The following is a 27560-nucleotide window of genomic DNA, read 5'->3' as shown; positions in this document are numbered from 1 at the left end:
AATGGTGTAAACATCACAGATAAAAAAGTTACGAATAAACTTTTTAGGAAGCTGTGTCAAACATTTACAACTCCTCAAGCTAAACATAAATGGTCCAGTGAATTTAGAAATATTAACTGGAAAGCTGTTTGGAATTACTATGATAAATACTGTGTCACCAATAAAGTAAAAGAGATTTCTTTTAAGTTTATACATTTGATTTATCCTTCCAACGAACTGTTACTGAAAAGATTCAGAGTCGATATCAGTGAGAATTGTTCCTTTTGTATTGATTGCTCTGAGTCTATTGGTCATCTCTTTTATGAATGCGTTTGTGTCCGCTTTTTTTGGCTGGAAATTGAGTTCCTTTTTAATATGTCTTTCAGCAAAAAAGTACAGCTAAAGAAAAAAGATGTAATTTTCTTTTATGAGAATTGTGAGATCGAAAGTGAGAGAATCTTTATGTTGAATATTTTTATCTTATTTGGTAAATTTTTCATACATAAATGCAAGTGGTCCAAGAAAAAACCAAGGATACAGGAATTTAAAATTGAAATGGTTCTTTATTTTAAATCCTTGCAAGGTTTAAAAAACAAAAAGGCTATAAAAACCCTAGACATATATAAAGCCTTGAAGTTGTCCTTATAACTTTTTGAGTTTTTTGTCATGTACCCCTCTGTCTGTCTGTATGTATGTTACTGTTATGTTTTTTTTTTTTTTTTTTTTTTTTTTTTTTTTTTTTTTTTTTTTTTTTTTTTTTTTTTTTTTTTTTTTTTTTCTTTTTTTGTATCCTTTTTTGTATTTTTTACTGTTTGTTGCTTACTGTATGATTGAATTTGTACAATAAAGATGGCTTATATAATAAAAAAAAAAAAAAAAAAAAAAAAAAAAAAAAAAAAAAAAAAAAAAAAAAAGTAATCGCGAATAACACATTTTAGCTAAAAGGGGCAGAGTGACTCCTCCTACCTTTTTAACTATCCGCTGCCCAAAACCCGCGAGAGTTTTACGGCAGTGCGCAGCTTTTCGAAATCTCGCAGTTCACGAGAATACGTCCGACATCACAGTTATCGCATTAAGCTGATTTTAACGTCTGTTACCACATAGACAGGATAACATTCACCACGAGGAGCTCAAACGGGTAGGTAGAATTTCCTGAATTCTTTAATTAAAGATTAATTCCATTTCTTTGAATATTAGATTGGTTACATTCATGCTAACAAGATTAGCATGTCTTGCTACACTAGCCTGATTGTTATGGCTGGATGCTACATGTCTGCTAACTTAGCTGCACGCTCTGAGTTTGGGTTATTTTGAGTGGTTTAATAAAAACAAGTCGCGCTGCTGCAGTCTGTCCACAGCTTGCAAATGTCTGACAGTGAGGACAGCGACTTCTCTGACAACCAGAGTGAACGCAGCAGTGACGGAGAGGCCGAAGAGGTTGACGACAATGAGGTATGCTAACCGCTAGCTAGGTGCTAACCGGTCAGGTAAACAGTGTTAAGGATTCTGAGGTGCATCAAAATTTCAGTGTAGAGTAGAAATGGGAGTGAATTCCCCAAATGCATGTAAATACAAACACCGGAAAATGACTCACGGTGGGTTTTAATTAAACTGCAAAATGGTCAATGAAAGAAAACTGCACAGACACTAGTAAAGCTTGTCAACCCCCAATGTTTAATTATTAGTGAATAATTTTTCTTCTAAACTCTGTGAAAACCATCCTGGTATAAAAAATAAAGATAAAACTTGTGAGATTTAATCACGTGGAAGCATCACCACATATGCTGCCGTGTTTGCATTTTATCGTATATAACTCATGAAAACTTGCTGCAGTGAAGGAAAAACCACCAGAAAACCACAAATCTGTGCAAAGATTCATGGAGCTGAAGTGACACAGAGCAAAGTTCCAGAGGTTTTAGTGAAGAGTTAGCTAGGTGTTCTTCAGTGAGGTCTGCAAGCCAGTTCTACCAGGCTGGAACAGCTTCATCCATCAGAGCACCATTTGGACTGAAACCTACTCTGCTTTCAGTAGAGATGTTGTTTGTGTTCATGCCGTCAGATGAACATGCGGATCATAGCCTGTGTTTACATCTTTTTATGGACCTTTATTGTTTGTTGTGTTTGGTGATGATGGAGATGGTGTTCATGTGCATTTAGCTGAGATTCTGGACTTCCAGTGGATCCGTGGATCTGTATTACATACCAGACCTGAAGTTAACCCCGTTGTTGGGCCTGAAGTGGGACAAACTGTACAGCCATGTCTGTTTTCTTGTGTTTTTCTGGAAAATGATGCATCATTGACCTCTGCGCGCTTGAACATCAGCCATTTTTGCTGTGATCCATCACCAGGAAGAGGCGGCCAGCCCTGTGGGCAGCGACAAAGTAGCAGACGAGGAGGGGGAGGACCTGGAGGATGAGGAGGAATATGATGAAGAGGAGGAAGAGGACGATGATGACGATCGCCCGAGGAAGAAGCCGAGACACGGAGGGTTCATCCTGGATGAAGCCGGTGCGGGACGACGCCTGTCCCTCAGCGCTGTTGTCCCGGGAAGGGCGGAGCTTTAACTGTCCCTCTGTGTGTCTGTCTAGATGTGGACGATGAAGATGATGACGAGGAGCAGTGGGAGGAAGGAGCAGAGGATATTCTGGAGAAAGGTGAGACTCCTCAGTGACGTACAGACGTAATGTCACCTAGTTTCAGACCCAGATCTGAAGAAAAGGATGAAGAAACGTTTCCATGGAAACGGAGGAGCTTAGCATTGTAATCAACAGGAAGTTTTAGCTCTTAAACCTCCAGCTGGTCGGTTTTCTGTGGCTGAAACGGTCATGTGGATTTCCACATCAGGACCCTCATCTGCCAGCCTGGTTTATGCATGTTTAGACCGTGGGAACGTTTCCATACGCGGTTTGGAATTTACCAACTTGTTCTCAGGAATGTGCACAGATATTTTTACTGCAGATGTTTTTCTCAGAATAATAATTAGTGAGTCTTTTTGTTTAGGAACAGACGTGCAGACTGGTTTAATCTGAAGAAGCTGTTTCAGACTCTGAGCTGAGTTGGTCCTCAGAGGGCTGATCTGATTGGTGGTATCAGAGGGACTTCTGCTTCCCAGAAAACATCCAGAGTGAGGGCGCTGATTGGTCCGCTCCAGCGGGTAGAGAGACTCGTTTGGGGCGGCGTGAATGCCGCCGGGTTAAAACCATCTGGATCACTTCCTGCATGTCAGGAATCAGATTTAATGTTTGCGGTGTGTGAGCAGAGTTCATGTAGGTGATGTTTGAGGCTGTGGGTGTGAAAGTGCAAACATTTCCAGCCTTTAGATCATTCAAACGTGAGGAGGAAACTGTTTCCAAATGCTGGCATTTAGACCACAGCCGGAGCTGGTGCAGTTTAAAATGGAAAAGCTGTTGTTGAAGCAAAGTTAATGAGAAAAGTGTCTCAGATCGGTTGATTTATCACATAAAGTGGTGGAAACACAAACACAACAGGGTTGTTACTACTAAACTTGCAGCTACAACCACGACGCTGTGAGAAATGGACTAACAGTGGCGCCATGTTTTCCCGTCTTACAGACCATTTACACCCCCGGGAGGCATTTTATCTCACTGTAGTAAATACTGGGACAGTCTGATGAGTTTTAATGTCCTGGTGTGTAAATCCTGACAAGTTTAAGAGAGTAGACTTTGTTTTTCACATGACTGTATGTGGAATTAAGTCAGTTGTTGTTGATTTGTTTAAGCCTTTTTATTTATGCTGATTGTCATAAAAGACTTTTTCAACCCAGAATCCGACCACATTTTTCCAGGTCTTTATTTTTAGCCACTGGCAGTTACGGAGGGAGAAAAGTGTCACAATTCAGTAAAAACTGAGCAATCATTAAACATGAAAGTAAAAGGAAACTGGTTCTGCAGTGATTGATTATCTGGGCTCGATTTGTAGTGACTTGCTGTGCAGAATAACTAATCAGACGTCGCGGTCTGGTGGAGCAAAAATGGCTTTGACTTTGAAGGGTTAATTCCTGACGCGTATGTTTATGTTTCATATTCATTTCACATTTTAACCCGTTAATGCCTGAATTGTAAAAACAAGATAAATATGTGGAAAAAGAGACGACAATAAAAATAAATATTAAAATAAGTTTAAATTAAAGCAATAAATTAGATATAAAAAAATCAAAGATAATCACATATTTAATTAATGAGTTGTTAAATGTTTTATTTATTGAATTTTGGCACTTTTCTTCCTCCGTACGGACCGTCACGTTTAACGTGGGACGTCTAAAGAGATCTTTAAAAGTCTGAATAAATAAAAGCCGAGCTCCTGGTGGTGTAAAACCTGCAGCGAGGAGGAGGAAGCGGAGTTAAAGCTGCTGTTTGCTGCTCTCATGTGACGCCTCGGTCGGATGTTCGGTGTTCTGACTGAACTCTCTCTGTCCCACGGCGTCCCTCGCTGTCTTTCATGTGGTCTCCAGTTAACGGTAAATCTCCTGCTCTGGTGTTGTCGTTGATATCCACGTAGAGCAAATGGACCATCAGTCTCATCCATGTTTTAAACCCCCTCGTCTGACTGTATTAACCCCGTCATCTCAGCACAGCTGTGTTTGTGTGTGGCGAGCCGTGAGGAAGCACCGAGGGCAAATCCATCAGCAGCTTGTAGACAAATGTTCAGACACCCGATTCAAACTAAATCTGACTGAGTTCCTTCAGTCTGAAACTCTTTAAATCAGGTTAAAAATGTAAAAGAAAAGTTTAGTTTCCATCCGAACCTGAAGCTTTCTGGAGAATCAGTGTTGATGTTGTTCAGAGAACCAAATGTGGTCATTTGCCTGAATCTGCTGCCTGATGAGCGACTGCCATGTTTCACCTTTAGTTTGGGGACTAACATGTGGGCGGAGCTTTTTATGTGCCTCATGATGATGATGATGATTATCATCCTCACTGAAGGTGGATCTACAGTAGAAACAAAATACACAAAAACTCAAATCAGAATCTCATCATCTCATATTTTATTCCCAGTAGAAGATAAAAACATGTCAGAGGATGAAACTGACGTTTCACCATGTGATGAAAATAAGAGCTGATAGTAAATCAGATGGAAAAAGTTGGAACAGGAGCAACAAAAGGCTGGAAAAGTACCTGGTACAAACCAGAAACACCTGGAGGAGCATTTGACAACTAACCAGGTTACCTGGCAACAGGTCAGTAACATGACTGGTATAAAAGGAGCATTTCAGAGAGGCAGAGTCTCTCAGATGGAAAGATGGACAGAGCTTCACCAATCTGAGACAAACTGGATCTAAAACTGGAACAATTTCAGAAAAATGTTCCTCAGACTTTGAAGATCCTCCATCTACAGTGTAGAATATCATCAGAAGATTCAGAGAATCAGGAGGAATCTCTGTGTGCATGGGACAAGGCTGGATGCTGGTGATCTTCTGCATTAAAAGCAGACATGATTCTCTACTGGAAACCACTGCATGGACTCAGGAAGACTTCCAGAAACCACTGTCTGTGAACACAGTTCACCCTGAAACCCACAAATGCAGGTTAAAGCTCCATCATGCAGAGAAGAAGCCAGATGTGAACAAGATCCAGAACCAGCATCTTCCATCTTCTCTGGACCAAAGCTCATTTAAAATGGTCTGAGGCAAAGTGGAAACCTGGATGAAGATGTGAACTAGTTTGTGGAAAGCATGGACGGCGTGTCCTGCAGACTAAAGAGGAGAGGGAGCATTCAGCTTGTTATCAGTGGACAGGTGAAAAGCTGCATCTCTGATGGGATGGGGCTGCATTAGTGCCTATGGCGTGGGCAGCTTCCACATCTGTGAAGCTCCATCAATGCTGAAAAGTACATGGAGGTTTTAGAGCAACATCTGCTCCCATCCAGACAACGTCTCTTTCAGGGAAGGCCTTGCAGATTTCAGCAAGATGATGCTGAACCACATCCTGCATCCATCACAGCAGCTTCACAGGAGAAGAGTCCGGCTGCTGAACTGGCCGAACGAGCTCAAATTCTCCATCAAATGTCTCAGTTTCAACATCTGACATGTTGTTTATCTTCCACTGGGAATAAAATATGACTTCATGAGACATGGAAATCATTGTCTTCTGTTTTTAATTGCATGTTGGTTGTGGTTTTATCTGCAGACAGAACAGAAAAACACAGATGATTAACACAGTCTGGTTAAAAATAACATGTTGACTCATTCTTCATGTTGACTTTAATGTTCAGAAAATCTCCTGATGAACAAGGTTCCTACAGACTGTAATGTTCTCCTGGTCTGGACAAGAACGGGAAAGAAAAGTCGACTCTGAAAAACACGTTTCCCGACTAATACCCTCCTTTTTTCTAAAACGAAGAAGGAAAAAACGTGAAGTTTTTGGGACAAATGGGTGAAATGATGTTTATGAAACTCAGGAGATGCTTGTTTACTTGGTCCTTGTTTGTTTGTTTTTGTTGTTGTTGGATTATTTATCAGAATTTCCAACTTCTGACTGGAAAAGAAGAAAAACCAAGAACTAAGATTTGCTTGTTGAAATGAAACCTGTTGAAGTTCTGATTTCCTACTTCTGAGGTGCAGTGAATGCATCATGTGAGAAGAAGCTGGAGGGGGAGTGAACCTCAGCAGACACTGATGATGATGATGATGAGTAGTTTGTTTCTACTGTACGGTCCTGTCTGAGCCGCCGCTGCCGCCATGCTTCTCTGTGCTCCGGTCACCATTAATCACTTTGTTTTCTGTTGTTTTTTTCTCCCATCATGCTTTGTGTTGCTGCTGCCTGACTCTGCCATGATCACAATCCTCTTCCTCACTTCCCCACCCTCTCCCCATCTCTCCTCATCTCCCCTTCTCTTTCCATCTGACTTATATTTCCCTCCTCCTCTTTATTCTTCCCTCTTCTTTCTCTTCTATCCCTCTTTCCTGCTGCTCCTCTTCCTTCCTGGATGGACCTGAGCAGAGGAGGCTGAAGGTAAGACTTGTTTTTCTTTTCTTTAAGTAAAATCTGGGTTAATTGATCTCATTATGATCTAACACCCCCCTCCTCTCCTCCCTCAGTGTCGAACCTGGACTATGTGGTCCCGGATGAAGATCACTCTGGATCCAGACGGCTGCAGAACCTCTGGAGGTAACTCGTGCCCCCTCCACAGGATGTTGCTGAATGTTTCCTTCGTGCTAGAAGCTGCTGGTTCTCCTGCAGGAGGAGAAACATGGTGGGTGGACTTCCTGTTTCATGTCCTGCTTCACAGGCTGAGACGTCCTCCACCATCAACCCTGCCTCATGTCTAATCCCAGCAGGAGGATTTCATCCGTTAGTTTGAAGGGAAAAACTCTTCCTCTGACGTTCTTTCCCATGAAAACACGGAAGCAGTAACACGCGTGTTTTTTTCCTCCCTGATCTGATCACATGGTCCCACATGGACAGTCAGAAAGTTCAGGATCTTTAGGATTAATTCCTGGTGGTTTTAATACAGAAAATAATTAGAATAAGTAGAATTAAGTAACGGGGACGTCCTACATGAGTGCAGCACCGCCAGGGTTCTGGTTTGTAGAGACATCAATAAAAAATGTCCATTTAACCCTACTGCTTAATAATAATACTAATACTAATAATAATAATAGCAAATTAGTACATTTTTCTGTATTAATTTTATTTTAATTTGTATTTATTTCTTTATTATTTCCTCCTCCCAACCACCTTGTGCTTCTGGGGTGAAAATGGTTCCAAGTTTCTCTTATTTAAAGCATGTAGTTAAAAACTGTCAGTTGTTCGTCACACCTTTAGTGTGAGGTGAGCGAAGTGGGATGAAGAGCATCGTGTTGAACAACCGACGACAAACATTTCATCAGGGGTCAAAATGGCCCCAAAGGGCAACAAGAGGGTTAAATGAAACAGAATATTTACGTCTCGGTTGAGGTTCGTCCTGATAATCAGCAGCTTTTTATTAGCGGGATATTTTCCTTCAGCTTGTTAACGTGAAGGTTGGACCGAAGCAGCTTCGCCTCCTCAGCAGAGTTTACAGCCTCATCCATGAACCGAAGGAGTGTGTACGCTGTGTTTTCCAGGCTGACTGTGTGTGTTGTGTTGCAGAGACTCCAGAGAGGAGGCGCTGGGCGAGTACTACATGAGGAAATATGCCAAGTCCTCAGCAGGCGAGCAGTGAGTACTTCAGCTGCATCTCTTCATTTCACTCAGCTTTTAAACACGTTGGTGAGCGATACGAAGCAGAGATGGAGGTTTACCGTCAGCGTGTCGACATTTCACACACAAGCAGAAGTCCGACTTAAACAGAGAGACAGTAAAGAATTAAGACCAGCTGATGGAAAACAAACATAAGATCTGAGCCGGCTCTTCCCCTCGTCCACATGAAGCAGCCGAGGTTCCGGTTGAACCGGATCATTCATTTAAACACGGTTTTCTTTCTTCTTCTGTGGTGTGCAGCTACTCTGGAGGCTCGGAGGAGCTCTCTGATGACATCACCCAGCAGCAGCTGCTTCCTGGAGTCAAGTATGTAAACATCCTCCACCAATCAGCTCCCGGATGACATTCCAGTTGCTCGCTGGTTAATTTCTCTCTTCTGTCTCCAGGGACCCCAACCTGTGGACAGTCAAATGCAAGGTGTGTAAACACACACATACACACACCTGCACGCATGCACGCACACACCAGCAGGAAAGACGTCAGCTCGTGTGTTGTGCCTGCAGATCGGAGAGGAGAGGGCGACGGCCATCGCTCTGATGAGGAAGTTCATCGCCTACCAGTTCACCGACACGGTAAGTCTCGAGTCTCGTCTCTCGAGTCTCGTGGCCGATCGTGTTTGGTCAGGTCGTAGCGGAGCAGAGCGATCCCGTAGTCTGGGAATGAACTCGTGTCCGTCTCCTGCAGCCTCTGCAGATCAAGTCTGTGGTGGCGCCCGATCACGTGAAAGGCTACATCTACGTGGAGTCGTACAAGCAGACGCACGTGAAGGCGGCCATCGAGGGCATCGGCAACCTGAGGATGGGCTTCTGGAACCAGCAGATGGTTCCCATCAAGGAGATGACGGACGTCCTGAAGGTGGTGAAAGAGGTGACCAACCTGAAGCCCAAATCCTGGGTCCGGCTGAAGAGAGGCCTGTACAAGGATGACATCGCTCAGGTAGACCACCAGCAGAGAGGAGCCGCACCTTCTAGCTTTTCTCTGCAGGGTGTTTGGGTCTGTGACTCGTCCGAACGTCGTCGTACAGGTTCAGATTCACGGAAACGAACCTGCTTTTTAACATTCCCAGATTCCTTTTAAATCAGAGATTTATTATTAAATCATTCATATAATTAGATAAAATACAACCGAGTAGTAACTGTTAAATACATTTATTACATAAAGAATAAGTACATTTATTAATTTTTTATTAAATAAAACTACAATTCAATAACTGGAATTATTTTAATAAAAATAATGAATGAAATTATTTGTGAAATTAACAAAAAAGATTAATTAAAACAAAGTAAATAATAAATGAAATGTCTTAAATTTAATATAATTAAATAGATTGAATTATACTTATTAAATTGAAATGATACAAAAATGATAAAAGTTTAATATAAACCGTTTATTAGATATTTTACTTTATTAAATTAATAAATAAAAATGATTAAATTATATAATTAAAATGTTTATTGAAATAATTAATATGACATAATAATTAAGTTAAATAAACTAAATTAAAATTATTATTTTATCAAATGGAATTTATATTAATTAAAAATAACATTAAGTTATTTGAGATTTTTATTTAAATAATTATATGATTAATATAATAAAACAAATAATTTATTAAATGATTCATTAAATAAGATGTAATTATAATTAAATTAAAATAGGTGAATTATAATCTAAATTATTTTTTGGATTTAATTGAATAATGTATTAAATGTGTAGATTAAAATGTATAAACTACTAAATTATTTCAATATTTAAATGAATAAATAAGGAAATAATAGTTCAATTTAATAGATGCAATTAAACTAAATTAAATGATTTTTTAAACTGAATCTTAGTTTAATAGTAATTTACTGAATTAATAGAGAATAAGTAAATTATTTAATTGTTGTGTTTGTTTAAAAGTTAGACTGTTTAAATGAGGATATCTGGGGGATCAGAAACATGTCTCTTGCGTGTTTTTAAGCAGCAGCTCTGGAGCTGATTTCAGGAAGCAGCCGTCCTTCCTCTTCGAATTAATCACAAACTGATCAGTAGTATTGATCCCAGTCGGCTTTCATCCTTCCTGATATGAGATCCAGGATAAACTTTGACTTGCTTTCCAGGTGGACTACGTAGAACCGAGTCAGAACACCATCTCACTGAAGATGATTCCTCGGATAGACCTGGACCGCATCAAGGCCAAGATGAGTCTGGTAGGACCGCCTCACACCCGCGTTTTAATCCCCTCCAGCTTCTCAACGATGGCTGACTCGTGTGGTGTGTGTCCTGTAGAAAGACTGGTTCGCTAAGAGGAAGAAGTTCAAGAGACCCGGACAGAGGCTGTTTGATGCTGAAAAGATCCGGTACGAAGTCACTGCCACAGGTTGATGTTTCTGCTGTAGAGTCTGAATAGAGATGGAAACGCTGATGGTTTGTGTGGCAGGTCTCTGGGAGGAGAGGTCAGCCACGACGGAGACTTCATGATCTTCGAGGGGAACCGGTACAGCCGGAAAGGCTTCCTGTTCAAGAGCTTTGCCATGTCTGCTGTGGTGAGGAGGACGTGGGTTTTAGATCCGGTTCAGACTGCCATCGCCTCGTGGAGACGAAGAAACGTGAGCCGCTTTGCTTTGTTTCTGACAGATCACAGACGGGGTGAAGCCCACGCTGTCGGAGCTGGAGAAGTTCGAAGACCAGCCGGAGGGAATCGATCTGGAGGTGGTCACTGAGTCAGGTAAGGACAAACAAGTCCCCACACAGGACCAGATGTCTGCTAGCAGCCCACATAGATAAATGATCAGTGATGATCAGACACATGGTGGGACGGGCTCCAGCAGCAGAAGACACACCGGGTGCCTCCTGTCAGCTAAGAACAGGAAACTGAGGCTACAATTCACACACACTCACCAACACTGGACAATAGAAGATGGAGAAACGTTGCTGGTCTGATGAGTCTCCATTTCAGCTCCACATTCAGATGCTTGACTCAGAATCTGCTGGAAACATCATGAAAACATGGATCCATCCTGCCTTGGATCAACGCTTCATCTCTTTATGAGCAAAGTGTAGCATCTTCTGTGTTTGTTCCCACAAATTTTTCTTTCATGTTTTTTATCTCGTAGTAAAAACGTTAAATTAACTCTAGTTAACTGTTGGCTAAAACCAAGTGCGTGGGCTTTTGCAGGAAAGGAGCGTGAACACAACCTTCAGGCTGGGGATAATGTGGAGGTGTGTGAGGGAGAGCTGATCAACCTGCAGGGAAAAATCCTCAGTGTGGATGGCAACAAGATCACCATCATGCCCAAACATGAAGATCTGAAGGTAAAGAGACGCACTCCGCTGTGTAAAACCTGAAGCTCTTCCACACCAAGCTGCTCATCCCTCATCCGGTCTTTATGTCTCCAGGACCCTCTAGAGTTCCCAGCTCACGAGTTAAGGAAATATTTCCGAATGGGCGACCACGTGAAGGTGATCGCTGGACGATACGAAGGTGACACCGGTCTCATCGTGAGAGTGGAAGAGAACTTTGTTATCCTGTTCTCAGACCTCACCATGCACGAGGTACCTGCTCTTTGACTCCAGATCAGATATCCTCTTCCTTTCTGAGCTGTTAGCGGCTGAAGTTAGAGCTGTTAGCGGCTAAAGTTAGAGCTGTTAGCGGCTGAAGTTACAGCTGTTAGCGGCTGAAGTTGGAGCTGTTAGCGGCTGAAGTTAGAGCTGTTAGCGGCTGATGTTATAGCTGTTAGCGGCTGAAGTTATAGCTGTTAGCGGCTGAAGTTAGAGCTGTTAGCGGCTGATGTTAGAGCTGTTAACGGCTGAAGTTAGAGCTGTTAGCGGCTGAAGTTATAGCTGTTAGCGGCTGAAGTTAGAGCTGTTAGCGGCTGAAGTTAGAGCTGTTAGCGGCTGATGTTAGAGCTGTTAGCGGCTGATGTTATAGCTGTTAGCGGCTGAAGTTAGAGCTGTTAGCGGCTGTTGTTATAGCTGTTAGCGGCTGAAGTTAGAGCTGTTAGCGGCTGAAGTTAGAGCTGTTAGCGGCTGAAGTTAGAGCTGTTAACGGCTGAAGTTAGATCTGTTAGCGGCTGAAGTTAGATCTGTTAGCGGCTGAAGTTAGAGCTGTTAGCGGCTGATGTTATAGCTGTTAGCGGCTGAAGTTAGAGCTGTTAGCGGCTGAAGTTAGAGCTGTTAGCGGCTGAAGTTAGAGCTGTTAGCGGCTGAAGTTAGAGCTGTTAGCGGCTGAAGTTACAGCTGTTAGCGGCTGAAGTTAGAGCTGTTAGCGGCTGATGTTAGAGCTGTTAGCGGCTGAAGTTATAGCTGTTAGCTGCTGAAGTTAGAGCTGTTAGCGGCTGAAGTTAGAGCTGTTAGCGGCTGAAGTTAGAGCTGTTAGCGGCTGATGTTAGAGCTGTTAGCGGCTGAAGTTAGAGCTGTTAGCGGCTGATGTTATAGCTGTTAGCGGCTGATGTTATAGCTGTTAGCGGCTGATGTTATAGCTGTTAGCGGCTGAAGTTAGAGCTGTTAGCGGCTGAAGTTATAGCTGTTAGCGGCTGAAGTTATAGCTGTTAGCGGCTGAAGTTATAGCTGTTAGCGGCTGAAGTTACAGCTGTTAGCGGCTGAAGTTACAGCTGTTAGCGGCTGAAGTTAGAGCTGTTAGCGGCTGAAGTTAGAGCTGTTAGCGGCTGATGTTATAGCTGTTAGCGGCTGATGTTAGAGCTGTTAGCGGCTGAAGTTACAGCTGTTAGCGGCTGAAGTTACAGCTGTTAGCGGCTGAAGTTACAGCTGTTAGCGGCTGAAGTTAGAGCTGTTAGCGGCTGATGTTATAGCTGTTAGCGGCTGATGTTATAGCTGTTAGCGGCTGAAGTTACAGCTGTTAGCGGCTGAAGTTAGAGCTGTTAGCGGCTGAAGTTATAGCTGTTAGCGGCTGAAGTTATAGCTGTTAGCGGCTGAAGTTACAGCTGTTAGCGGCTGAAGTTACAGCTGTTAGCGGCTGAAGTTAGAGCTGTTAGCGGCTGAAGTTAGAGCTGTTAGCGGCTGATGTTAGAGCTGTTAGCGGCTGATGTTACAGCTGTTAGCGGCTGAAGTTACAGCTGTTAGCGGCTGAAGTTAGAGCTGTTAGCGGCTGAAGTTAGAGCTGTTAGCGGCTGAAGTTACAGCTGTTAGCGGCTGAAGTTACAGCTGTTAGCGGCTGAAGTTACAGCTGTTAGCGGCTGATGTTACAGCTGTTAGCGGCTGAAGTTATAGCTGTTAGCGGCCGAAGTTATAGCTGTGAGCTGCTGATGTTAGAGCTGTTAGCGGCTGATGTGACAGCTTTTGTTTAATTTTGTTTTTGGGAGTGGTCCCAGTCCACATTTGACTCGTCTTTCTGTTAAATCATCAAAACTGGTTCAAAGAGATCATTACAATATTTTTAACTTTACATTTGTTGTGATTATGGATATTACAATTCTTCAATGGGCCAATTTTCTCTGGGAAGAAGGATGTGTTTTCTCCATTACTGACCTTAATCATGGGTTTTAATTTATTTAAGATTCTATCAGGAGAAAGAATCTGTCAGAAATCCTTCAGATGGAGATGTTTTTTCAATGTCTGCTCTCCATCCTGCCGTCTCTCATCTCATCCTGTTGTGTAGTTGAAGGTTCTGCCCAGAGACCTGCAGCTCTGCTCGGAGACGGCATCTGGTGTTGATGCTGGAGGGCAGCATGAGTGGGGGGAGCTGGTCCAGCTGGACCCACAGACAGTCGGCGTCATTGTTCGGCTGGAGAGAGAAACATTCCAGGTAACAGCCTGTTCCTGAGCTGACAAGAGAAAGGCGTCTGCAGCCATAAAACCAACAGCTGATCTTCTTCTCAGGTGTTGAACATGCACGGGAAGGTGTTGACCGTCCGGCACCAAGCGGTGAACCGCAGGAAGGACAACCGCTTTGCCGTGGCGCTGGACTCGGAGCAGAACAACATCCACGTCAAAGACATTGTTAAGGTCATCGACGGGCCCCACTCGGTATGAAGGAGTTCCTCCGTCACTCAGCTGCAGCTAAATATTTACACTGGCTATTTAGAGATCGTGGTGCTGGGAAAATTATGACTTTCTTCCCAGGAACTACAATGGTTTACTCCACGAGTTCAGATGTTTATGCAGAGGAGCGAATCTAAAGACTTAGTTCCTTCTGTTAATGTCTAGTTCTCCTTCACATTATGGCTTCTCTCATCTATAAGTCCTGCTCAGTGGGAGATGATGCAGAAGCACCGAACATCCATGTCTGCTGTCACCAACCTGACCTTCCTCCTGCAGGGCCGTGAAGGTGAGATCAGACACCTGTTCCGAGGCTTCGCCTTCCTGCACTGTAAGAAGCTGGTGGAGAACGGAGGCATGTTCGTCTGCAAGACCAGACACCTGGTTCTGGCTGGTGGATCCAAGGTCTGCTCCTCATCTTTGGTTTCATCATCACCATCTTCTTCTTCTTGTGCTTTTTAATTAATGTTTTATCATATATGTTCATTTAAAATGATTAATTATTATAATTATATAATCGATTCAAATATTTAAATGTTATGCATTCATTTGTTTATTTATGCATTTATTTATACACTATTTAACATTTATTTCATGCATTTATTTGTTCTTTTATTTATTTGCATTCATTTTTTTATTTTTTGCATTCTTTTTTTTTTCACTCTTTTGTCATAGTATTAATGTGTGTGTGTGTGTGTGTGTGTGTGCGCGTGTGTGTTTGCCGTTTTCAGCCCAGAGACGTTACCAACTTCACGGTGGGGGGGTTTGCCCCAATGAGCCCTCGCATCAGCAGCCCCATGCACCACGGTGGAGGAGGTGAGTCCAGAACACATCTGGAGTGTTTGACAGCATCAAAGAGAATAAATATGAAGAAAACCGGCTTCCACCTGGAAAAAGGAATAAAAAATCCTCCATATTCATACGTGACGGACATGTTTGTTTCTGTTAGTGTTCAGATAACAGGGACTCGACTCCGAACCACCTAAACGTGACTAAACAGAGCTTCCTCTTCAGGGTTGCTGTTTTTGGTTTTTTAAGTGAGCAGATGTGTGTGGATGCATGCGTCTGATGGGGGAGAACAGAGGAAGCACAAACCTGTCATGGGGTTAAAGCTGGTGATCATCACCGCCTGCATCCTCTCATTAAAACAAAGGATCATTTAGACCCGAGACGTCCAGTTCTGGTCCTCAGGGCGAGTCGTGCTGCAGGTGTTCGATGTTTTCCTGCTGCAACACATGATTTTAATTAAATGAATCTCCTCAGGAGGGGAGTGGGAGCATAGTGGTTACAGAGTTGGGCTTGGTTCTGGAGAACCTGAGTTCAAGTCCCTGGGCTGGCAACTGGGTCCCTGAGCAAGGCCCTCAACCCCCAACTGCTCCCCGGGCTGCGCCTAGCAACCAGGATGGGTTAAATGCAGAGAAAGAAATTCCCAGCTTTGGGATTAATGAAGTATAATAAAAAAATTTAAAAAGCAGCTCCGCCTGAGCCTGTTTAAGAGCCGGGAAACTGTAAAACCTGTCCGACAGGTCGATCCAGAACTGGACATCCCTGCTTTAGACCCCCTCTTTGCAGGACAACATGGAATCAGCTGGAAGATAAAAGTCATGAAGCACAAATGTGAGTGAAGATGAACTGATTAACCCTTAAACCTCCTGACCAGATATCACAGTTTTCCTTAAGATACGCACAGATTCTCTTACTGGTCTTTAAGGCTCTTAAAGGTCTCCATCCTGAATATTTATCAGGACTGCGTTTACATTATGAGCCTTGTAGAACCCTCCGGTCTTCAGGTGGAGGCTTTTTAGCATTTATGGTGAGAGGGCCTTTAGCTCCTATGGTCCACGCTTACAGAACAGCAGAGGTTTGGTGTTTTTAAACATAGACTGAAAACACTGTTTTAGCCTGGCTTTTATTTTCATTTAATATTCTTTTATTCATTTTCTTTTTGTCTTAAAGCCTGTAGACCAAAACAAGTGTGTCATGAGCCACCCACCCTCCACCCACCCCCGACTCGCCTCGTCTGCCAACGAATGTGCGAAGTGCAAACACGCTTGTGATAACTTAACGGTCCAGTACAAGGTAGCTCCGAGTTAACCGTAGCCTCTTAGCTCCCGCAGGGCTCTCTTTGGAAGTACCAGGCCGAAGCTAATCCAGGTTCTGTCCCTTTCTTTATCCGGCAACTTCTTCACCAACCACCGAAGTTTCTTTAAAAGGTCATTTCGGATCCTGATCGTCTGCAGGGGAACGCTTCTTTCCGCTCTCCGTCAGTTTGCTTAGAAAACTATGAGCTGCTATTGCTCGCTGGGTGAAGCTGTTTATTGGGAGGGAAGGCTCCGGGAGGAGGCGGAGATTCACGTGAACACCTGACCGGACCAGCTGGTGAACACGGGACTGGAGATTCACACGGAGAGACGGTGTGACGTCATCCTACACGCCTGATGCAATTACACCTCCAGTTCTTCACATTTTTAATTCCTCCAATCTAGAAATGATGAATTTAGGCTTTAAATAATTTATCTTTTATTTTTTTAATTTTAATTTTTTTATTCTGCCTCTGCAACTATAAACCTTTTAACCTTGGTTGGTTTTATGTGTGTGTAATATCATTTTTAGGTCTCTGGTTTATATCTCTTCCTGACTGTGGGTGGGTTGGGGTGACTTGTTAACTTATTTTATTTTTGTACAGGAGTTTGAGTTACACAATGTATGAAAAGTGCTATATAAAGAACATAAAATGAAATATTTTCCTTGCATTATATGGAAAATAACAGTTTTTTTCTCATAAAAACGCTGGCTTCAGTAATTAAACTGCCATTTAACGTGTTATAATAATTTATATAATAGTTGGTATTTTTTAATACGACTTAGCTTGAGCAATTTAAGCAAAAGTGGAAAAATATTCTATATCTTTCATGTTTTTATAGCAGTCTTAGACTTTTTTTTAATGTTCTAACAAGCAGAAATAAAGCGACCCAGAAGGATTAAACCTTTTTTCTTCTATAGAAACAGAACGGTGTTAAAGATCTGAGGTTCAAAACAGGTTTTTCTTCTTTAAGACTCAGCGTTTGTGGTTTATGGTCCTGCAGGTGTTCAGCAGAGAGGGGGAGGTGGAGGAGGAATGGGGCGGGGCCGAGGACGACGAGACAACGAGCTGATTGGTCAGACGGTCCGGATCTCCCAGGGTCCTTACAAAGGTCAGACTGAGGGAACATCAGGAAGGTGAAGTCCTCGTAGTTGTTAATAACAGGATAATCGTGAAGACGTTGTCTCGGTTTCCTAGGATACATTGGGGTGGTGAAAGATGCGACGGAGTCCACCGCCCGAGTGGAGCTGCACTCCACCTGTCAGACCATCTCCGTGGATCGACAACGACTGACCACCATGTTCGTAAACCTTCTGTTGTGCAGCTCGTTTCACTTTTGTCCATCCAACTGTATAAAAACCTCCATCTTTCCTTCAGGGGAGCCAAGAGACACGCTGGGATGACCTCCACCCATGGACGCACCCCCATGTACGGTTCCCAGACCCCCATGTATGGAACCGGCTCCAGAACACCCATGTATGGATCTCAGACTCCGCTTCATGACGGTAAGAAACCAGCTGATTAGAGATGTCTTTACTGCTCCATGACTCGACTCGATTGTACGAAGCACCTCGATGCTTTGCAGCAACTTCCTCCTGGACTCTTGAGCTTAGTGGGCTGGGTCCGTAGTTTTCATGTTAGCCGAAGCTAACATTAGCTTAGCGTGCCATCGGCAAATGTACTTTCTCACATTGGCGGTGTTATAGAAATATTTCGTCTTTGTGTAGCAAATAGCTCTCCTGGGGTCTTTCAGTGAAACACAAAGTGTTGCCAGATGTCGGCTTTTCCTCGTTTTCACACCAGTAAAACTAAAGTTAATGTTTCTGTTTGGACTGATAGTGGAATTAAAGGGATTTCTGATACTTTGATTAAAAAGATGCGCTGAAAACTGGTTGACAGGGAGTGAAAAAGATGCGATGTTTCTCAGCTGGTTAAGCCTGATTGAATGGAGGTGAGGAAAAGGACAAAGACGTGGTAGTTCTGGGTAACTGGACCATTTCCATAAACTCTGGCACAAATAAAAACCTTCTGAGAAACTTTGTATTCAGATAAAACAACATGACAATTATTTTCATGCCCTTTTTAACTTCGACCTCTGGGCTTTGCTAAATCTTTCCAGATTGGATTGGATTGGATTTCTTGGATAGAAACCACCATGAACACCCTGACCACATTTTCCTTCCAAGTAGACTATTTAAAAAAAAAAAATTTGGCCTTAAATGAGCAGAGCTTTTCAGCCAGAGGTGAGATAATTCTGTCGGGCTGCTAATACTTCTATTATTCAATATAACCTGTAAAACAGAGTTGTTTGCTTAGCTTAGGTAATTAGAGATCCTCATCCTTTCCCTCGTATTAACTCAGCCCAGTCTGGATGTACAAAACAGCGAAGTTCGGATCAGTGTTTTGTCCTTTTTCTAAGCTTCATCTGAGTTTGAAGTCTCCTGGTTCTCAAACCACAGGCAGTCATGTCATTTTTATAATGAGATTCCTAAGTGGGAACGTTTAGGGATGGAGGAGTTTGTATTTGTATTTTATGCTCATTTGTTTTGGGGGTTTTTTGGTCATTTTTTAAATCTCGTCAACTCATTTTAACCAGTTACCACAATGACAGAGAAATTATCATGAAGGCTCTTCTGTCATAGGAATGAAATATTTCTACTTAACATAATAACTTTACATTTAAGGTGTGTTAACACAGTTTACATCCCCTGGCAAAAATTATGGAATCATCAATCTTGCAGGATGTTCATTTAGTTGTTTAATTTTCTACCAAAAACCAGATCAGACGAGCCACAAAGCTAAAGGTGTTTAAAATGGCGACTTTCTGGCTTTAAGAAACAGAAATCCTGCAGAGACATCAGTCATTTAGTCCTCCAGAAATTCAGGTCTGAGTCTGGGACTTCTCTCTGATTTCTGGCTTAGTTGGTGGTTTTTTAAATTCGCTGTTTGAAAACTGTTATTTCAGTTTTGTCTTCATTTAACTGAAGAAAGTTCTGGCACACTCAATCTTTACCCTAATCAATCCATCTGAGACTGTAGTCTCCTGGCGAGATGGTTGTGTAGATGTGTGTGTCATCGGCATAGGTGTGGTAACATATTTATTGTTTTATGTGAACGAGTGGCAGCATGTAGATGTTGAGCACCACCACCACAAGATGGAGCCTTGGGGAACCCCGCGGTTTCTTTTAGTTGGCTCAGCTCTACAGACCCTGCCTTTAAGGTCGGACTGAAACCAGCTGTGATAAAAATATCTGTATCCGTTCCAGAAATCCAGTATTGGCCGGGTTCTATAGAAAATAAACTGAAGTAGTTGGAATATTCTCAGTATTTATCTCGACATCCATCTATTTCTGTATAGCGGGAAGTCGTACACCTCACTACGGCTCTCAGACCCCGCTGCATGATGGGAGCAGGACGCCGGGTCAGAGCGGCGCCTGGGATCCCAGCAACCCCAACACACCTTCCAGGTAACCATGGTCCCGTAAACCTTCAGGTTGCACTTTTCTTTCTTCCATTGTCTTAGATTTTTTTGTCATCTCTGCAGAAACGATGAGGACTATGACTTTCCATTCGACGACGAGCCCTCCCCGTCTCCTCAGGGCTACGGAGCAACCCCCAACCCCCAGACCCCAGGTTACCCAGAAGTCCCGTCTCCACAAGTCAACCCTCAGTACAACCCTCAGACTCCTGGGACTCCTGCTATGTGAGCAACAACCAGCATGAACATGTTTAGATCTCAGCAGATATCTTTGGCCTCTTCGATGTCTCGCTGTAACCCCTCCATGTTTCTGGTCTGTCCAGGTATAACACCGAGCAGTATTCGCCGTATGCCGCCCCATCCCCACAGGGCTCCTACCAGCCCAGTCCCAGTCCTCAGAGCTACCACCAGGTGGCGCCCTCACCTGTCGGATACCAGAACACACACTCACCAGCCAGCTACCACCCCACGCCCTCCCCCATGGCTTACCAGGTACCAAAAGATTTCTTATTTATGTCTGCATTCAGAGGCTCGGGTTAGAACGTCCCACTATGAACACGGCACAAGTCTACAATTGTTGATCAGTGTTGCTTCTGAAACCTTCCACCTGATCAGTCATGTCTGTTACCTGAGACAGAGGTCTCACTTAGGGAGGTAACACTTCCTGGTTTGAATTGGAGTGTAGTTATTGTGGATTCAACTACCTATTGTCATTCCATTGGAGTGCCACACAGCTGCACATTGGGACCCTTTTTCTTTCCATTAACCTTAAAACTGCTAGATTGCCGGCTTATATCATCAGCAGTTTCTCAGGAACGCTAGTGTGTAACTCTGTGGGGTCATTTGTGATTGATAGCTTAGCCTTGCCTGTAATGTCCAATCAGGAGCAGCCAAAGATCAACCAGTGAGCAGAAAGTTCTATGTGTGTGTGAAAAGAAGAAAAATAATGCTCCTCTATGGCTGAAATAAAGCCAAGAAGACGTTTCTGATGCACGGTGGCGCCACAAAGCAGCTGAGCTGGAGTTGGTTTAGTGAGGATAGCAGGTAAATAGTAGCAGGAATAACTGGAAATGAGGAAAAAGTGGAAACATGGAAATAGTTTCTGTTGTGTGTTTGTTTCAATAACAATATTTTTTCTCCTGAAAGCCAAAACTTGAGAGAACGATGAGATGAGAAAAGGTTTGGTCACTGTTGATCTGTGTGTTATTTCTACAAAGTTCTGTTAGTAATAAATTCTGCTTTCTTCTTCTGGTCGACCTTTATGCTGCTACATCTATTCATACATTCATTTTACATCATTTTACCTCCCAGTCTGACAGCTGCTACATACTGGTTTATACTGGGATTAAAAGCTGTTACAGACTGGTTTATACTGGGATTAAAAGCTGCTACACACTGGTTTATACTGGGATTAAAAGCTGCTACACACTGGTTTATACTGGGATTAAAAGCTGCTACAGACTGGTTTATACTGGGATTAAAAGCTGCTACATACTGGTTTATACTGGGATTAAAAGCTTCTACAGACTGGTTTATACTGGGATTAAAAACTGCTACATACTGGTTTATACTGGGATTAAAAGCTTCTACAGACTGGTTTATACTGGGATTAAAAGCTGCTACAGACTGGTTTATACTGGGATTAAAAGCTACTACAGACTGGTTTATACTGGGATTAAAAGCTGCTACACACTGGTTTATACTGGGATTAAAAGCTTCTACAGACTGGTTTATACTGGGATTAAAAGCTGCTACAGACTGGTTTATACTGGGATTAAAAACTGCTACATACTGGTTTATACTGGGATTAAAAGCTGCTACATACTGGTTTATACTGGGATTAAAAGCTGCTACAGACTGGTTTATACTGGGATTAAAAACTGCTACATACTGGTTTATACTGGGATTAAAAGCTGCTACATACTGGTTTATACTGGGATTAAAAGCTGCTACAGACTGGTTTATACTGGGATTAAAAGCTGCTACAGACTGGTTTATACTGGGATTAAAAGCTTCTACAGACTGGTTTATACTGGGATTAAAAACTGCTACATACTGGTTTATACTGGGATTAAAAGCTTCTACAGACTGGTTTATACTGGGATTAAAAACTGCTACAGACTGGTTTATACTGGGATTAAAAGCTGCTACAGACTGGTTTATACTGGGATTAAAAGCTGCTACAGACTGGTTTATACTGGGATTAAAAGCTTCTACAGACTGGTTTATACTGGGATTAAAAGCTGCTACAGACTGGTTTATACTGGGATTAAAAGCTGCTACACACTGGTTTATACTGGGATTAAAAACTGCTACATACTGGTTTATACTGGGATTAAAACTGCTACATACTGGTTTATACTGGGATTAAAAGCTGCTACAGACTGGTTTATACTGGGATTAAAAGCTTCTACAGACTGGTTTATACTGGGATTAAAAACTGCTACATACTGGTTTATACTGGGATTAAAAACTGCTACATACTGGTTTATACTGGGATTAAAAGCTGCTACACACTGGTTTATACTGGGATTAAAAGCTGCTACAGACTGGTTTATACTGGGATTAAAAGATGCTACAGACTGGTTTATACTGGGATTAAAAGCTGCTACAGACTGGTTTATACTGGGATTAAAAGCTTCTACAGACTGGTTTATACTGGGATTAAAAGCTGCTACAGACTGGTTTATACTGGGATTAAAAGCTGCTACAGACTGGTTTATACTGGGATTAAAAGCTGCTACAGACTGGTTTATACTGGGGTTAAAAGCTGCTACACACTGGTTTATACTGGGATTAAAAGCTGCTACAGACTGGTTTATACTGGGATTAAAAACTGCTACATACTGGTTTATACTGGGATTAAAAACTGCTACATACTGGTTTATACTGGGATTAAAAGCTGCTACACACTGGTTTATACTGGGATTAAAAACTGCTACATACTGGTTTATACTGGGATTAAAAACTGCTACATACTGGTTTATACTGGGATTAAAAGCTGCTACACACTGGTTTATACTGGGATTAAAAGCTGCTACAGACTGGTTTATACTGGGATTAAAAGATGCTACAGACTGGTTTATACTGGGATTAAAAGCTGCTACAGACTGGTTTATACTGGGATTAAAAGCTTCTACAGACTGGTTTATACTGGGATTAAAAGCTGCTACAGACTGGTTTATACTGGGATTAAAAGCTGCTACAGACTGGTTTATACTGGGATTAAAAGCTGCTACAGACTGGTTTATACTGGGGTTAAAAGCTGCTACACACTGGTTTATACTGGGATTAAAAGCTGCTACAGACTGGTTTATACTGGGATTAAAAGCTGTTACAGACTGGTTCATAGTGGGATTAAAAGCTGTTACAGACTGGTTTATACTGGGATTAAAAGCTGCTACAGACTGGTTTATACTGGGATTAAAAGCTGTTACAGACTGGTTTATACTGGGATTAAAAGCTTCTACAGACTGGTTTATACTGGGATTAAAAGCTGTTACAGACTGGTTTATACTGGGATTAAAAGCTGTTACAGACTGGTTTATACTGGGATTAAAAGCTTCTACAGACTGGTTTATACTGGGATTAAAAGCTGCTACAGACTGGTTTATACTGGGATTAAAAGCTGCTACAGACTGGTTTATACTGGGATTAAAAGCTGCTACAGACTGGTTTATACTGGGATTAAAAGCTGCTACAGACTGGTTTATACTGGGATTAAAAGCTGCTACAGACTGGTTTATACTGGGATTAAAAGCTGCTACAGACTGGTTTATACTGGGATTAAAAGCTGCTACAGACTGGTTTATACTGGGATTAAAAGCTGCTACACACTGGTTTATACTGGGATTAAAAGCTGCTACACACTGGTTTATAATGGGATTAAAAGCTGCTACACACTGGTTTATACTGGGATTAAAAGCTGCTACACACTGGTTTATACTGGGGTTAAAAGCTGCTACACACTGGTTTATACTGGGGTTAAAAGCTGCTACACACTGGTTTATACTGGGATTAAAAGCTGTTACAGACTGGTTTATACTGGGGTTAAAAGCTGCTACACACTGGTTTATACTGGGGTTAAAAGCTGCTACACACTGGTTTATACTGGGATTAAAAGCTGCTACACACTGGTTTATACTGGGGTTAAAAGCTGCTACACACTGGTTTATACTGGGGTTAAAAGCTGCTACACACTGGTTTATACTGGGATTAAAAGCTGTTACAGACTGGTTTATACTGGGGTTAAAAGCTGCTACACACTGGTTTATACTGGGATTAAAAGCTGTTACAGACTGGTTTATACTGGGGTTAAAAGCTGCTACACACTGGTTTATACTGGGGTTAAAAGCTGCTACACACTGGTTTATACTGGGATTAAAAGCTGCTACACACTGGTTTATACTGGGGTTAAAAGCTGCTACACACTGGTTTATACTGGGGTTAAAAGCTGCTACACACTGGTTTATACTGGGATTAAAAGCTGTTACAGACTGGTTTATACTGGGGTTAAAAGCTGCTACACACTGGTTTATACTGGGGTTAAAAGCTCCAGCTTCTACATGTTATGTTACTGGAGCTTATCAATTCGTCCGCACTCGGCCAGATCAATGGCCCTCATTTATCAAACAAACAGAGGACGGACATCTCTGTGCTTGACCGTTTCCACGCAAGGTTTGGCATTTAATAACTGGCATGTGAGTGTAGGATACGGTCAAATCTCAGGTCTGAGATCGTGTACGCAAGTTCGAGTCCGTGTGGATCAGAGTTGCAGCTCAGCAGACCCTGAAAATAATTAATAAACAAACCTTAAACCGTCATCTCAGCATAAGCAGCCACATGATCAGTACTTCAGTACAAATGAAAAGCAGATTTAAATGGATTTGCAAAGCAAATAAAGTAGAAGTGCGCAGCATTTTTGCACCGCAGAAGCCGCCTGTAGTTCGCATTGCTGCGCACAGTTTGATAAATGAGGCCCCAGAGGATATATATATATATATATATATATGTTTTCCGATCAATTTAGATATATATATGTGTGTGCGCGTGTGTGTGTGCGTGTGTGTGTGTACGTAGAGCATCTCGTTGGAACGTCAGGGTTCTCTTCTTGTGTCCAGAGCAGCTGTTTTTCTTTAATGATCTAGTATCTGTTTGATAAAGTTCTCTGTGTTGGGTATCTTGTAGCGTCCAGATGTGCTTCAGCTCTTACATCATCTCGTGTTGCCTCCACAGGCCAGTCCCAGTCCCAGCCCAGTGGGCTACAGTCCCATGACCCCCGGAGCGCCCTCTCCTGGAGGCTACAACCCTCACACCCCGGGCTCCAACATTGAGCAGGGCAACAGCGATTGGGTGACCACCGACATCCTGGTCCGAGTAAAGGACTCTGTCATGGATCTGATGGGACAGATCGGGGTCATCAGGAGCGTCACGGTGAGAAAGTCCAGACCAGGACTCAGACATCATCATAAAGCAGAAGAATGATCCCAAACAGCAGATTTACAACATCCAATACATCAGTAACAGCACCTTTTATCTAACAGCACTGAGTAATGATGCAGCCTGGAACAAAATCCAAAGTCCACGTTTTTATTCTCACAATGAACCATTTATATCTGCCTGCCATGAGTCCACATTCATGGCAGCTTCCATGTTTGTGCCTCCATTTTTACTCTCGTGTCTCTGAATGACGACGCTTAAAAACTGCAATAGCAGCTTTGTTTGATAGCTAGAGCCTGTTTGGTTTAAAAGCACCATAGAAGAAGACAGTTCACATGTAGTTAAGACTGGTACATGCATAAGGATTTTCTAAATCTGTTAGAGACCCATACATGAAGATAAAAAATCAGGCATTCAACCATGTTGATCGTACTGTGTGGTGGCTTAGCGCAGCGATGCTGTCCTGCAGCCGATCAAGAATCTGGTCCTCCGAGCCGGAAATCTCGCGTGATCCAACAAAAGGAAGAAGAAGAACCATGGCAACAACCGGAAAACACAGCACCCAGCGAGGCAGAGGACATCCATAAGGATGCTGGTCTGAAAAGCAGACGGCGTGAACAGGACTTTATGTCCATCCTTGCTCCGCAGTCAGCTCGCTCTCTGATTGGCTACGTTCCGTTCCACTTCACCATCCGCAGTCACATGTCAGGAGTCGTCGGCGTTCCTCACACGTGAAGATTTTTTATCATAAATGTTGAACATGTTCAATACTTCCGATTGTTGGGACAAATTCGTTCTTAACACACCTCAGACCACCGGATCTTCTAGGATAAACAATCGGGACAAAAGGCACAATCGGAACAAAAGGAGCCAAATAATCTTTGTGTGTGTCCCACTTTACCCGTTGTACAGTCATTGCTGCGTCTGAGGCCACTGGATCTACTCCACTTGACTGGTCCCAGTTCGGCGTTATCCAGGACGGGTCTGATGGTTTACTGGTCCCAGTTCGGCGTTATCCAGGACGGGTCTGATGGTTTACTGGTCTCAGTTCGGCGTTATCCAGGACGAGTCTGATGGTTTACTGGTCCCAGTTCGGCGTTATCCAGGACGGGTCTGACGGTTTACTGGTCCCAGTTCGGCGTTATCCAGGACGGGTCTGACGGTTTACTGGTCGCAGTTCGGCTTTATCCTGGACGGGTCTGATGGTTCACTGGTCCCAGTTCGGCGTTATCCAGGACGGGTCTGATGGTTTACTGGTCCCAGTTCGGCGTTATCCAGGACGGGCCTGATGGTTTACTGGTCCCAATTCGGCATTATCCAGGACGGGCATGATGGTTTACTGGTCCTAGTTCGGCATTATCCAGGACGGGTCTGATGGTTTACTGGTCCCAGTTCGGCGTTATCCAGGACGGGCCTGATGGTTTACTGGTCCCAATTCGGCATTATCCAGGACGGGTCTGATGGTTTACTGGTCCCAGCTCGGCGTTATCCAGGACGGGTCTGATGGTTTACTGGTCCCAGTTCGTCGTTATCCAGGACGGGCCTGATGGTTTACTGGTCCCAGCTCGGCGTTATCCAGGACGGGTCTGATGGTTTACTGGTCCCAGCTCGGCGTTATCCAGGACGGGTCTGATGGTTTACTGGTCCCAGTTCGAGTTCATTCATCACATCGATTCATTGAATCTGAAACTCCAGCAGATTCATTGTTGAGCGGAGATCAAAGTTGTGCTGTACGTTACTGAAACATCACTCTCAGGTTTCTGTGCTTAAAAAGCATCTGTTGACACGTTATGTCCCAAAATTTGCCAACATTTTAGTTTTTTTGTGTTTCCCAACGGCAGGGAGGGATGTGCTCGGTGTTCATGCAGGAAACAGAGAAGGTGGTGAGCATCAGCAGCGACCACCTGGAGCCCGTCACACCCACCAAGAACAACAAGGTAACGACCGCCTCCACGTTGAACCTGATTCTGGAAGACTTTTCATGCCTCCGTTGTTACCGTTAGGATGGGAAAATGTTTTAGAAAACGGGAGCTTTAAAATGCGTTGCCATGGTTACACAGTGAACCTCCAGTAATGTTGCGTTCACTGTCCTGTGTGCAGGTGAAGGTGATTCTGGGAGAAGACCGCGAGGCCACAGGGATCCTGCTGAGCATCGACGGAGACGATGGCATCGTCCGCATGGAGCTGGACGACCAGCTGAAGATCCTCAACCTGAGGTTCCTGGGACGCCTCGAGCACTGAGGGGCGGCCGGGGGGGGTGTTACTGTACCATCTGTCCTCTCCGCTCGCTTTTTGTTTTAGGTTTTCTGTTTAGTGTCTGAATCTGGTTTTAGTGCTTCTCATCGTTTTGTCGGGACTGTTGGAGGTTTAAATCATCGTGTCAATAAACTGTGAAGCCGT

The 27560-nt window shown here is 43.1% G+C and overlaps 1 protein-coding gene across 3 annotated transcripts; it reads left to right on the top strand.

Annotated features, from left to right (window-relative positions):
* Positions 1–901: 901 nt before the first annotated feature.
* Positions 902–27560, top strand: supt5h (SPT5 homolog, DSIF elongation factor subunit). Of its 3 annotated transcripts, XM_041995191.1 has the most exons (31): positions 903–1117; positions 1327–1431; positions 2329–2488; positions 2569–2634; positions 4452–4457; positions 6940–6951; positions 7038–7107; positions 8071–8139; positions 8422–8487; positions 8568–8598; positions 8685–8753; positions 8866–9117; positions 10284–10373; positions 10453–10523; positions 10604–10709; positions 10801–10891; positions 11342–11478; positions 11563–11718; positions 13781–13927; positions 14002–14148; positions 14440–14565; positions 14892–14976; positions 17247–17354; positions 17441–17543; positions 17621–17748; positions 19602–19710; positions 19788–19946; positions 20045–20213; positions 24957–25154; positions 27002–27097; positions 27261–27560. In XM_041995191.1, exons 2-31 carry the CDS (start codon positions 1345–1347, stop codon positions 27399–27401), a joined length of 3255 nt encoding a protein of 1084 aa, XP_041851125.1. In that variant the 5' UTR covers positions 903–1117; positions 1327–1344; the 3' UTR covers positions 27402–27560. The 3 variants fall into 3 exon arrangements, with proteins under 3 accessions (XP_041851127.1, XP_041851125.1, XP_041851126.1); XM_041995193.1 differs by lacking the exons at positions 27002–27097; positions 27261–27560 and adding an exon at positions 25237–25550 and having other exon boundaries at positions 902–1117; positions 24957–25204; XM_041995192.1 differs by lacking the exon at positions 4452–4457.

This window comes from Melanotaenia boesemani, chromosome 9 (genome assembly GCF_017639745.1).
Source record: "Melanotaenia boesemani isolate fMelBoe1 chromosome 9, fMelBoe1.pri, whole genome shotgun sequence".
In the NCBI taxonomy this organism is placed as follows: Eukaryota; Metazoa; Chordata; class Actinopteri; order Atheriniformes; family Melanotaeniidae; genus Melanotaenia; species Melanotaenia boesemani.
This window is presented reverse-complemented; position numbering and strand designations above follow the sequence as displayed.